At 35.0% G+C, this 13,929-nt stretch overlaps 1 protein-coding gene across 1 annotated transcript; it reads right to left on the minus strand.

Annotated features, from left to right (window-relative positions):
• Nucleotides 1–67: 67 nt before the first annotated feature.
• Nucleotides 68–13,121, minus strand: LOC131854386 (multiple inositol polyphosphate phosphatase 1-like). Its single transcript, XM_059205502.1, has 8 exons — nucleotides 12,668–13,121; nucleotides 8,995–9,143; nucleotides 7,605–7,883; nucleotides 6,026–6,124; nucleotides 5,434–5,643; nucleotides 4,045–4,292; nucleotides 1,083–1,325; nucleotides 68–86 (listed from the first exon to the last, which is right to left on the minus strand). The coding sequence occupies exons 1-8, from the start codon at nucleotides 12,822–12,824 to the stop codon at nucleotides 68–70; spliced, it is 1,404 nt and encodes a 467-aa protein (XP_059061485.1). The 5' UTR covers nucleotides 12,825–13,121.
• Between the last annotated feature and the right edge of the window lie 808 nt (nucleotides 13,122–13,929).

Below are 13,929 nucleotides of genomic sequence, written 5' to 3' on the forward strand. Positions count from 1 at the left end.
GCTATATCATCTTGTACACAGTCCATCCATCTCTTTTTTGGCCTTCCCTTCCTTGTGGATGGTCTTATTAACCATTCACATTACACCTACGCATTGCATGCGCATATAATTAATATGTAGCATATATTTGACGACCTCGGTGGTCTAGCGGTCTAGCACACCGGTTTACGATCAATGGTCGCGGGTTCGATTCCTCGCACGGCACAAACATTTGTATTCATGAGTATGATTGTATCGGTCTGTGTGTTTTCTATATATTATATAATATGTATGTATTTACAAAAAAATATATATAAATATATATATGTATCAGATATCTAGTACCCATAACACAAGTTTTAGCTAGCTTAACTTGGGTCTAGATGGCGCTGTGTGAATTGTCCTGAGATTATTATTATAGCAGTTATGGCGTGCAACTTGGAGTCTTGGAGAATGCAACACTTAATAACGTAATAAATTTTAAAACCTCGGACCAGGTAGAACATAGAGTCTACGAAGCTACCAAGAAGCTTCTGCATTTCTAGAGCTGTCTAGAAGTGATTCGGTGATCACAATATGCATACGCTTGTAATATTTCTGGAGGTTGATAGGATGAAAATGAGATCAGGTCAGTTAGCCTATCGTGACAAATTCACCAGGAATTTATCACGTTGGCTTCCTGGGGGAAGCGCGTGGAGGTCAACCTGACATGGTATTGCTATTAATGGGGTAATGAGTCCACATTACTAACACACACACTCTCCTATGATTACACCAACCTACGTAAATTGTAATATATCATAACAAACTCACTTAAAGTACACCTCAATATGGAAGAGGAGACTGACTTCTGAAACACAGGTATTTTCTATACCTACCTTAGAATTCAGGGACTTCTTAAGTATTTGTATTTGTAAAAAAAAAAAAATTTTTAACAATAAAGATAAGTTAAGTTATATACTAACAATCCCCTTCACTCTTGAATAAAGATTATTTATGGCACTAGCCATTTGATCGGGAAAAATGATACTAATCGTTACTTTTAATTATTAATATTTTATATCTATATTTTACAATTTTATATCATACATATTCATATCCACAGATAAATAATTAATAGTGATGTTAACATTGTTATTGTACCTAAACGATGAATTCCTGCATCGTCAGTTAAAGGCTGTACTGGGTTGACGTAATCTGGACTGCAGAATTCCAAACTGGAGGTGTACTTTGAGAATTTGCTCTGAAATTCATCCCATTTGCAACCTTCGAAGGGACAAAGTTCTGTCTCTTTTTCATTAATGAAAAACTGTACACGGTATGACTGGCCCTCAGCTTCATTGCACCTGCAAGAATATTAGGATTTGAAAATTAATAATAATGATAATCCAATACAAAGCCACTAAACGATTACTTGAATGACGAGCGTGCATGGCAATAGTTGTTCATGCACAGGTTTTTTCTTTTAATGTTAGATTCAGACACCTATATAAATATACATTGTAAAGAAACTATCGAAATTCGAGCACATAAAAAATACAAAAAACATTTTTGTACCAGCAATAACAAATAAAGAAAAGAATATATACCTATGCGTGTGTTCAATACATGGTAGTGTACTGTTTTTTTTAATTCAATTAATGTTATTTTTATGCATAATTAAAAAATATATTAGCATTCTGCACTCTTTCTCTAAAGAAACTAATAGTGCGAAGTTTTCTAATTTTTTTTTTACACCACTTTTGTGACAAACAAGCATACAGCCCATCTGATGGTAAACGGTTACCGTAGCCTATGGACGCCTGAAACACCAGGGGTGTCACATGCGCTTTGCCGACCTTTAAGAAACCTTAATATACCCTACTTGAAAAACCCCACGCTGTAGTCTCTCGAGAAAACCTAATCCTACGTTCCCGCAATTTTCGTAAAAAGAGGTACAAAAATTTTGCTTCAGGTATTAATATTATGATTCCAGGCATGACTATGTCTATATGTTGTATTATATTTTGATACCCATGGGTAACAGCTTGTTATCAAAATATAATACAATGTATAACATTGAAGGACATGTGAACAATATTACACAGTGTGACGGTCACATAACGTATAATTGTCACAATTTATTGTACTTAAATATAAATACTATAATAATAATAATACACATAAATATTGCAAATGGTATAAAAGGTACATAAGGAACATAATGAACATAATGACGCGCTAAAACTCGGCGGTGCAATGTAGTGTCTTGTACCTACCTACTATTAAGTGACAATGAGAGAAAAATAATAATCTGAGAATAATAATAATCCAGACCAATTCTCACAGCGCATTCTTGTACCAAGTTAAGCAGATCTTGTGTTGCAGATAAGTATAAAAACTTGTATATTTTTTTATATATATTCAAATTCAAATTTAAAAATCATTTATTCATGTAGAACATTTTAGCCGCCTATGAACGTAGATGATCCAATTGAGAAGAACTGGCAAGAAACTCAATTGTATTACTGTTTCTTTTAAAAGCCAGTTTATTTACAATGTATATTTATATAGGTGTCTATGTCTAACATTAAATGAAAATCCCGTGCATGAACAACTATTGCCATGTACGCTCGTCGTATTATACATAGAAAATAAACGGACTGATATAAACATTCACACGCATGAATACAAATGTTTGTACCGTACGAGGAATCGAATCGGCGACTATCGGATGATACTCATATTAATGTCATCAAATGTTACAAACTATGAATAACTTCAGACTAGATGGCGTTGTGGGAATTGTTCTGAGTAATTCATATTATTATATTACAATCTCCTTCATTATGCTCCATTTATGGTATGGGTTCCAGGGAGTCATTGCGAGAGTGTTTTAAGGAATCAAATATCCTCACCGTTGCTTCTCAATACATTTATGAAAATATCATCTATGCCAGAAGGAATATAGACAGTTTCAAAAGAGTTAGTGATTGCACTAATAAAAGCTTACGTAACAATAACAAACTGATTTTACCTAAATGTGGTTTGGCTAAAGTTAGTAATTCCTTTTATGGCAACTGCGTAAGGTTTTACAATAAAATACCAGAGTCTGTTATAAATCTGCCAGAAAAAAGATTTAAATGTCAAATAAAACAGTTCCTTTACAAAAAAAGTTTACTATAAAATTGACGAATTCGTTAACGATAATAATGTTTTTATAGAAAAACTTTAAATCCATAGCACTGACAATATTATCTGATTACACTAATAATGAGTGCGTAGAGATTTCTATGTTGATTATCGCATGCCTCTTTTTTATTTTTATTTATTGGGTCTACAAAACTGGATGTCTTACATATGTAGTACATAACTTAATACACATGCTTGTTATACTGTAATTATTTATATAAAAATACATCTATTAAAAAGAGCAACACACAAGTTTCTTGCTCGTTCTTCTTGTGATGAATCTGCATTCCGAATGAGTAGTAGAATCAAACAAAATAACACTATCAAGAATGAAAAGTGCTTGTAATGAGTTTATTTGAATAAAGATTATTTCTATTTCTATTTCTATTACAATTACACGTAAGCATTTTCCTACTAAAAGCTACACGCTAGGACCTAAGTGGTCTTGGACAGTATATTTTCAGAGGAGCTTCCTCTCGCGTACACTTAAATTGTGGAATGAACTACCTGCCGAGGTTATCTCACGAGATTACAGCATGCGGTTTTTCAAGAAGGGTATATTAAGGTTTCTTAAGTGTCGGCAACGCGCACGTGATATCCCTGGTGTTTCAAGCGTCCATAGGCTACGGTAACTATTTACCATCAGGTGGGCCGTATACTTATTTGCAACCCTAGTAGTAAAAAAAACACTAAAAATTTGACGGCCTCGGTGGTCCAGCAGTTTAGCACACCGCCTTACTTCCGATGGTCGCGGGTTCAATTCCTCGCATGGTACAAACATGTCTGGGTGTTTTTTATGTATATTATGTATGTATTTACGAAAAAAAAATCTATGTATTTGTACTAACTGGGTCTAGATGACGCTGTGTGAAATGTTCTGGGATTATTATTTACCTGTTCAAAACAGCTATGAGGTTGACAGAAAAAGAGGCAATAAAACTGGTCTTCCACTTTCTGTCAGGCACTCTTCTTGCTCCTTGTATGACGAAGTCATCTTTGTAAAGGCCCAGTGCGCTGAATGCCATTTGGAGCATGGTGTCGTGGGTGAAGTAAGAGATGATCTTCTTGCCTCCACCTTGTACCACTGCTTCGAAGTTGTCATACAAATCCTTTATTACTGGACCGCCCAATCTCTCATTAACCTATTGAAATATATCAAAATATACGTACAGATTGCAATTCGTATCGTAGTTAGTTCCACTATATTGTATGTAAGTTCTAAAATATCAATCTGCCTAAATTAAAAATTCTTTATTCACCAATTACAGACACATAACCTACATGAGTAAACATGTATTAATAAAATAAATATAGCTGACTGTATGTGCCGCAAAGGTGAATAGGCAGCTAACTCAGCTGTAGGCCACGCATTACGTTCTCAAAATGTCGTATACTTTTTTTATATAGTTAATTTCATTATTATACGTACGTATATATACATAAATATACACGATACGTTTCTGTTCTTTGTCATATTAAATAAACTAGCTTTTGTCCGCGGCTTCGCTCGCGTTAGTTTATCCCCTTAGGGGTGGAATTTATCAAAATCCTTTCTTAGCGGATGCCTATGTTATAACATCTACCTGCATGCCAAATTTCAGCCCGATCCGTCCAGTGGTTTGGACTGTGCGTTGATAGATCACTTTGTCAGTCACCGTTTTGAGTTATATATATGTATATATTTAGATACATATGAGGGTGCCCACAATCTTCTAATTAATATAAAACTACCAGTTTTCTAAACAATATTGTAGTTGGACTCTGATGATCGCGGTGACCTCGGTGTCACATCTACATATACATATAAATAAAATTGGAGTGTCTGTTTGTAATATTGAAATAACCGTCTTTTAGTACATGCATATGAATATAAACACGGTATATACACCAAAATAACATTTTTTACTATTTTTGTCTGTCTATCTGTCGGTCTGTTTGTTCCGGCTAATCTTTGAAATGACTGGACCGATTTTGACGGAACTTCTTTTGGTAGGTAGCTAAAGTAATAAGGAGTAACTTAGGCTACTTTTATTTTAGAAAAATTGTTTTATTTTAGAACAATAAAGTCAAATTCCACGCGGACGAAGTCGCGGGAACAGCTAGTATAAAATAAGTACGTGCTCTCACTTTGCGAAAATAACTCGGTGTTTTAATGTTACATCCTTTTTACTCAACATTATAGATAAATCTGCAGCGCAGATATTCTGTTAGCTGCTGTACTTATACTATACTTATTACTAAAAACTATTTGAACATATAAGTTGAAAAATATCTCATATTTACCCAAGATCCGTAGCCATTTCTGTAGTAATGCCACACATCGTCCTCATACTCCAAGACAAGTAAGTCATCATCGGTGAACACTGAACACCAAGGAGATTGCAGCGTTGGTGTCCAGGAACGGTAGAATCGACAAATCTCATACAAGGTGTATATATCATCTGATGACAACTTCGTGTTAATGCCAAGACGTTGTTGGACGTTATTCTGAACCTGTTGTAATATAATAAAAAAATAACCCTGGACAATTAACACAGCGCCATCTAGTCCCACGGTAAGCAGAACTTGTTATGGGTACTAGACAGATGATATAAATACTTTAGATTCTTTTTTGTAAAGTCATACATAATATACATAGAAAACACCGATACAAACAATCATACTTATGAAAGTGATAGTTATATTAGAAATATAAATAATTTTTATACAAATAAACTTAATATAAGCACTTTTGAATAGTCACATCTTTTTATTCTACCGCTCATTCGGAAGGCAGACTCATCACAAGAAGAATGTGCAAGAAACTTGTGTGTTGCTCTTTTAAATAAATGTTGTTTTAATTAGATTTACATTATCAAGGAAAGAGAGTACTTACTGTTGTAAATTCTTCTGTTTTATAGTAAGCCGCTAACTGATTCTCTAATTCTGGACCTTCTTTGGTCTCCACTTGATACTTCTCACAGTTCTCATATGGCTGAAATATAAAAATAATATACATAGAAAACATCCAGACCGATAATAATAATAATAATATCTCCGGAAAATTCACACAGCGCCATCTAGTCCCAAGCTAAGCAGAGTTTGTGTTATGGGTACTAGACAACTGTTATAAATACATGGATACATTTTTTTTTGTAAATAAATACATATTACACATAGAAAACACCCAGACCGATGCAAGCAATCATACTCTAGATAGATAAAAATTTCTGCTACGCGAGGATTTGTAACCGCGACCATGGGAAATAAAGCGATATACTAAACCTCTAAATCACTCAGGCTGTCAATGCTAGAGGGATATTGACATAAGGACCTAATATATTGGTATTGTTCATGTATATTAGCGATGGTTACCAGTTACCATCGGATGGGCCATATGAGTTGTCATTCATTCATCTTATAAAGAAAAAGTCAACTGCGTAGTTACGTATTTCTGCCTCGGAGATTACATTTGTGATTTCATATGAAAATATTGATAACTACCATTTTTTCGGACTATTCTAAATGCTGTTGACCGCAACTGGCCTTCACAGCTTCATAGAACTATAGGCGCGAGTGCAAGTGACACTCCAAACCTTCGGAAGGTCTTATGGAGAGGTTTAAGTCCAACTCCCGCCTGACTGACACGACTTTAGTCTCAGACACCGCTGGGAATTCGAACCTCGGCTCAGGCCACTGTAATTTCTATCCTCGTCTGAATTGGACGGGGCATTGATTGATTGACGGGTTAACTAACTGACCTATGCAATTTCGTCGGCGTCAAATTTTCCCCTTTTTGCAACATGTTTAATAACTCCGCTCCTATTGGTGGTAGCGTGATGTTACATAGCCAATGATAGTAAAAAATAACGTGGGTCCTATTGGTAAAAGAATTTTCTAAATCGGTTCAGTATGTCCGGGGAATTAACCACTTTAAAACTTTGCTTCTTTGCTCTTTCATACTAATATCTCCCATATTACACACAACATTAATTATCACACAGAGTCATATGGTCCCAAGATAAGCAAAGCTTGTATTATGGGTACTAGACTATTGATATAAATGATAAATAGATTTTTAAGTCCATACGTAATATACATAGAAAACGCCAAGACCGATACAAGCAATCATAATGAATACAAATGTTTTTGTTTTTATAGATGATAATGGAATGGTGCACCCGCCTGCGCTAACGGTTTACGCTGGCGGGGCACCAGTGGAGGATGATAAGATGAACATGAGGTCAGATCAGTTAGCCCATCGTGACAAATTCACCAGGAAGTTATCACGATGGTTCCAGGGGGAACCGCGTGGAGGTCAACCTGACATGGTAGTAATAGGGTCCTGAGTCCACATTACTAACAATCCCCTTCCCCCCAATACAAATGTTTATACCCTACGAGGAAACGAACCCGCGACTATCGGATGGAAGGCAGTGGTTTATAATATTAATATAGATAAAAAGAATACTTACTCTGATAAGATCATCCCTATCCCAGGGTCCATCAATGGAGAGATTCAAATTGGTGTTATCAGTCAAGCCGTGCACATAAGCAATGGAGCTGGTGATCGTTCTCTGCTCCTTCGTAGTTCTGAAGTAGTAACTATCACTGGACCCTGACAGTAGTTGAGGGTACTTCTCCCGGAGTCTTTTCCCAATATCATACAGCTCTTCATATCCTGTACCAGTCAGATATGCTGGCGATTCCTCGATAGTTTCGTTCCAGGACCAACGACGGAGATCTTCAATGTCCTGAAGATATTTATTTAGTCTTAATTTTTAGAAAGCATTCCGAATTGTAGTATTGACATATCATAAGAGTCTGTAATAGATCTACAGGAATAAAGATTGATTCTGATGGATGGATTATGATCTCTATGGATTTTACTTGTTCACATTAGTTGAGATCGTAGTCTAGTTTACTATTCCAATGTAGGTCCCAAAAATAGTTCGAATATGGGAGACATAAAAAAAATATGTCAATTTACATTTCATCGAAAGGTATCTCAGATGTTATGGATGAACAGGTAATACAAACAGACAAGACGACTGTATGTATATGGATATTTAACATGATAATTTTGTTTATATGTTTATATATTGTGTACAATATTATACAACCATGAACAACAATTAAAACAGTGCATAGGAATGTACATTCTGTTTTTTTTTTATTAAGTATTTTACGGCCCTGGAAATCTCCTTTCAGCCAAACAATTACATTCTACAAATATAAATCAACTATTAATTACATCTATAGCGTTCTTATAGTATTTTGTATGAAGTCGTATAAAAATTGATAACTTTCTGTATTAACATTAGGGTTGTCATCCGTCCTGGTTTCCCCAGATTTGGCCTAGTTTAGAGGGCATCTAGGGAGCATCCTGGGTAATGTAATTTTTTAGGTATAATATTAAAGTATATTAATAATTTGTGTTTTATTTATATAACAAAAAAAATCGAACTGATTGTTAAAACAATTTGTAACAAACTGTAACAAGATTTTGTTTTGTTAGGTACATTTAAAATGATGATAAAAAGTGACTACACTATACTATTTTTAAGGTCTAAAAATAAATACAAAATATTATATTCTATATTTTAAGGTTTTTAGTTTAGGTTAATAATATTAGTGTTATAAAATATTAGTTATTGTATGTCTTATTAAATAAATAAAAAGGTGATTTATGACATTTCAAACTGTTTTTTATTGCACTTACTATGTTTAAAAAAAAACAGTTGATATGTCCGAATTATGGCTTCTAAAATTCGGGATTTTCACGCGGCTTGTCCGGGTTTCCAAATTTTAGAGATGGCAACCCTATGTAACATCAAAAGTCCGCAAAACGTTTAGTTTAATTACCTGGGCGCATAACTGACTAGTTCCCACTTCGTAGCTGGCTATAATCTCATCCTTTAGTCTCACAATCGCCTTCATATTGTCAACGACTCCATCTCCAGGATTCCTGTTGCCATGTCTGTTCAACGCCCACACACTGACGGCCTCACAATCTGAAGGAACAATATTATTTTTTTTATATATTTTAGGCTACTAGGCCCATATTATAAATAGCTTATAGACTAACATACATGTGAAATAATATTATATAATTACGATATTGAAATTATCTGTATAGTCACGGTACTGACGACAGCAATCTTCCACGGTAGAGCCGATACACCTGTGGAGCACCGAACTGCGCGTCGGTGAGGCTCTCTCAGATATGCCCTCGCAAACTCTAGTGGTGACGTCACGTCTGACCGCGCGCTACTCGGTGCTCCACACCTAGTCGGTGCTCCACACACCAAACTTTTCGGCCAGTAGTCCTTCCTCATAAAGGTGGGCAGTATGTCGGTGGGGACCCGGGCCACAAACGCCTTGAAACTCGCGTTGTGGCTCGACTCCAGCTGCGTCACCTTCGATGTCAGGTTACTTTTCGTTCATATATAATCGACAATATCCTATTCCTTATATGAGCCTTTATTACTCTGGACAATTTAGCCAGCATCATTTAGTCCCAAGCTAACTAGAGCTTGGCGTTATGGATACTTTTTTTATCGTGTAGAAAAATCTTCATAAGACCATCCGCTGGAGGACGACGAGGAGGTGTAGCATTCTTAGATACTAAAAAAGCATACGTTGTACTTACGAGTACCAGTGCCTTTATTACGAGGACATGCTTACATTCTATCACAACTCTTAACTTATTTAAAAAAAGAATTGTTTATGCATTCTTATGCATTCTTCCATTCATACCTGTCTCTACTATATATTTTTTTTTGTGGATGATAATGGAATCGTGCACCCGCCGGCGCCAACGGTCTACGCTGGCGGGGCACCAGTGGAGGATGATAAGATGAGCATGAGGTCAGATCAGTTAGCCCATCGTGACAAATTCACCAGGAATTTAACACGATGGTTTAAATTCCTGGTGAATTTGTCAGGGGAACCGCGTGGAGGTCGACCTGACATGGCACATTGCTAGCAGTCAGTTTCCAGTTAGCAGACAATTTCCAAATTCAAATTCCCCGTCTCTACTATATTGATGCCTTCAAGAAAAGAGCTTATTCCTAATTAAAAGGCCGGCAACTATAGAGTTCCCAGAATTTTTTTCAGCCTATAAGCGGCAAATGCTTGAATAAGCAAAAAATATGGGAATTTAGTTTTTTACCCGGGAGAAATAAAAAACTAAATTGTATAGTTATTTTTTTATATATTATTCTGAGGATTAAGTAAGCCTTAACATATTTTTATTGGTTTTAATATATTTAAAAAAAACAATACTAATTAGAAATGGTCATTAACTCTCTTTTTATTAAATTAGGGGTACAAACATTGCGTGCACGAGTATTTTTGTCTAGCCTAGACTGATCGATTTAATAATAAAAAATGGAGCACGGTTAGAATACGAGATAGTCAGTCCCGCCGGGACATTTTAAACTAAGCTGAAAATACGGGACGTTACGGGAAATATGGGAGTCTGGCAACGCTACTGGCAACACACTTGTAATTCCCTTGGTGTTGCGGGTGCTTGGCGGCGGTTATCACTTACCATCAGGTGAGTCACGTTATCCACGAATCTCGTTACTTCTTTTCTTAGCATATCATTCCAAAACAGATATAGTACAGACAGATCTTATAGATTAAGATAGAACGCTTTTATCTCAGTTTACTGGTAATGTTAATGTCCAACGTTTTAGAAAATAACAATTCTATCACTTCTAAAGTTGTAAACATATATTTTTCATCTAAAATATCAATCATTGATAACTGATTACAATATATCATATCGTTTATCAACTAACTCGTTGGTGTGGCAATTTTGCGCACTGTCTAATCGTTCTATTTTTTGCGGATTTGAAGCCGCAATTTAAAAATGAATGATGAAAATGATGATGATGATGTGAATTGTACAGAGTTACCTATACTAATAAAGAGAGAGAGGAGAGATACCAGACTTTATTATAAGCATATAAATTCCTATATTTATTTAGAAATATATATTTTTGTAGAAAAAATCTAAATTAAAATTCATGACGCTGACAATGTTTGCGTGCGTTGCGGTTTCTATAAACATTGTCGCATGCCTAATCCTTGTTAATGTGTCTATTTAAAAGAGCAACATTCAAGTTTCTTGCGCAACCTTTGTGTGTGTTCCGAATGAGTGGTAGAATCAAAAACATATGCGTTGTAGTTTTATTTTATTTGTATACAGGTAAAACGAAAAATACTAGGTACGTATACGGAGAAAATATATTCTGAAAGACTATTGACAACAGAACGAAATATTAAAGAACTATAAATTCAAATACAAATTTGGACTATAAAATACCATATCTGATTAGCCATTTACAACAATATGTGCTTATATTAAGTTTTTTTTTTTCGGACTACTCTAATGCTATTGGCCGCAGCTGGCCTTTACAGCTTCACCGGACGTTAGGGGCGAGTGCAGAGGGCACTCCAAACCCGCGGAAGGACTTATGGAGCGACTGAAGGCCAACTCCTGCCTGACGGATACGACTTTAGTCTGAGGGCACCACTAGGGGTTCGAACCTCGGCTCAGGCCGTCGTAATTTCAATCCCCGTTTGAATTGGACTGGGGATCGATCGGAGGGGATTAAGTTTATTTGACTAAAAATTGGTTATATTTCTCTAAACAAAACGCAGTTATAAGAACACGGCTGAGGGGAGGGAGCCGGGGGGAGGGGTCATTAGTTTATAAAACAAATGAAAGATAAGGGTTATTGACACTGATAGAGATAACTTTAAATTAGTGAATATTAGCAATATATATGCAAATTACATGTTACACATACACGCGACTGGATATTTTGTTAGCAATTAGCATAGTGTGATAACATATATATATATATATGGGTTATCGTTTAACAATACCTTGACCTATTACAAATACTAACTCAATATTATAACAAAGATCAAACTCGAATCTTGTCGATTATAATCATCATAAAATTTATATCTTGTAATGGTCGAAACCTTCCTCTTGAGTCACTCTATCTATTATTAAAAAAACCCGCTTCAAAATTCGTTGCACAGTTTTAAAGATTTAAGCATAAATAGGGACAGACAGCGACAGCGACTTTGTTTTATACTGTGTAATGATTCTCGTGTCTCAATATTAGTTGCCATACAACCCAAAATTGAATACATTTCACACCGTGCCATTTAATCCCAAGCTAATCAGAATATGTGTTACGAGTACTAGATCACTCATATAAATATATCGATATATTTTTCTGTAAATACATACAAAATACCCAGATCGAGACAAACAATCATATTCATGAATATAAATGTTTCGACCGTGCAAGGCATAGAACACACGACCATCAAAAATAAAGCGACCGCTAACCGCTAAACCACCGAGGCCGTCACATATATACATAATAAAATTCAAATATTCAAATAATTAACCCTGCGAGAAATCGAACCCGTGACCATCGAATGTAAAGCGATATGCTACACCACTAAACCACCGAGGCCGTCAGTATAAAATATAAGAATTACTTACTTGGTAGGTTAGGATAATCTCTTATATCTCCACGGACGGTGTCGTATGGGGTTTTTGATGAATAAAACTGATATGGACATTCTGCGTTCCAATAACACGATCTGTCGCCGAGCACGCAGCAAACAGATGTAAACACAAGAACCAGATGCGCAAACATTTGTCTGTCCGTATGATAATATGGCAAGATTCAAGTTTTCATTCACATATATAATAATGTTTATCAGATTAACACTATATCCGTTCTCGATATTAAGTACATTCGCGTACTATGTTTTTACATTATTTCACAACACTATTTATTAAAAAAACAATTGTAACAATTATTATTCTTACACATTTTTCAAAATTTACAATTGCACCCATTATTTAAACGCGCGATTTTTACCGAAGCAATATTATTCATGAGCGATCAATATTGTTTATTATTCCTGCAGTATTTTATACATTTTTCACGATTTACAATTACACACATATTATAATCGCGGAATATTTAACGAAGTAATATTATTTAGGAGCTCTAAATATTGTTTATTAATTCCTGCAGTATTTTATAATTTTTTTACGATTTACAATTGCACACATTATGTAATCGCAGGTTATTTACCAAAGTTATATTATTTACTCAATATTGTTAATTATTCCTATAGTATTTTATACATTTTTCACGAGAATTGCACACATTGTATAAACGCGGGATATTTCCCGAGATAATAGTGTATTTTATACATTTTTTACTATTTACAATTGCACACATTATATAAACGCGGTATATTTCCCGAGATAATAGTGATTTTATACATTTTTCACGAGTCACAATTGCACACATTGTATAAACGCGGGATTTTTCCCGAGACAATAATGTATTTTATACATTTTTTACTATTTACAATTGCACACATTATACAAACGCGGGATATTTATCGAAGTAATCATATTTATGAGCTCCCGATATTTCGACGCTGTCATAAGCGTTGTAGTCACGGGTCGACTGGAAATAACAGGAAATAATAAACAATATTACTACGGTATAAATCCCGTTTTTCTAATGGCTGTATTATAATAGTACTAGCTGTCATTTTAATTAGAAAGTTAGAAAATAATTTGCTCACATACAGTATGATTTAATATAACCGTTTGAATAATTTATCGAAACTAGTACAGGAATGTAGTAGGTGAGTATTTATTTGTACAAGAATATATAAATATATATAACTCAAATGTGACTGACATAGTGATCTATCAACACACAGCCCAAATCACTG

Source organism: Achroia grisella, unplaced genomic scaffold (genome assembly GCF_030625045.1).
Source record: "Achroia grisella isolate CSIRO2021 unplaced genomic scaffold, CSIRO_AGI_Agris_v1 utg980, whole genome shotgun sequence".
Taxonomy (NCBI): domain Eukaryota; kingdom Metazoa; phylum Arthropoda; class Insecta; order Lepidoptera; family Pyralidae; genus Achroia; species Achroia grisella.

What these genes read in the sequence shown, in the direction of transcription:
- LOC131854386 (XM_059205502.1), bottom strand. Translation starts at nt 12,824, where the DNA reads ATGTTTGCGCATCTGGTTCTTGTGTTTACATCTGTTTGCTGCGTGCTC. An exon ending in AGATTATCCTAACCTACCAA is followed by an intron (nt 9,144 to 12,667) that starts GTAAGTAATTCT and finishes TTGTTCCTTCAG; the next exon opens with ATTGTGAGGCCGTCAGTGTG. An exon ending in GAAATGGCTACGGATCTTGG is followed by an intron (nt 4,293 to 5,433) that starts GTAAATATGAGA and finishes ATATTTCAATAG; the next exon opens with GTTAATGAGAGATTGGGCGG.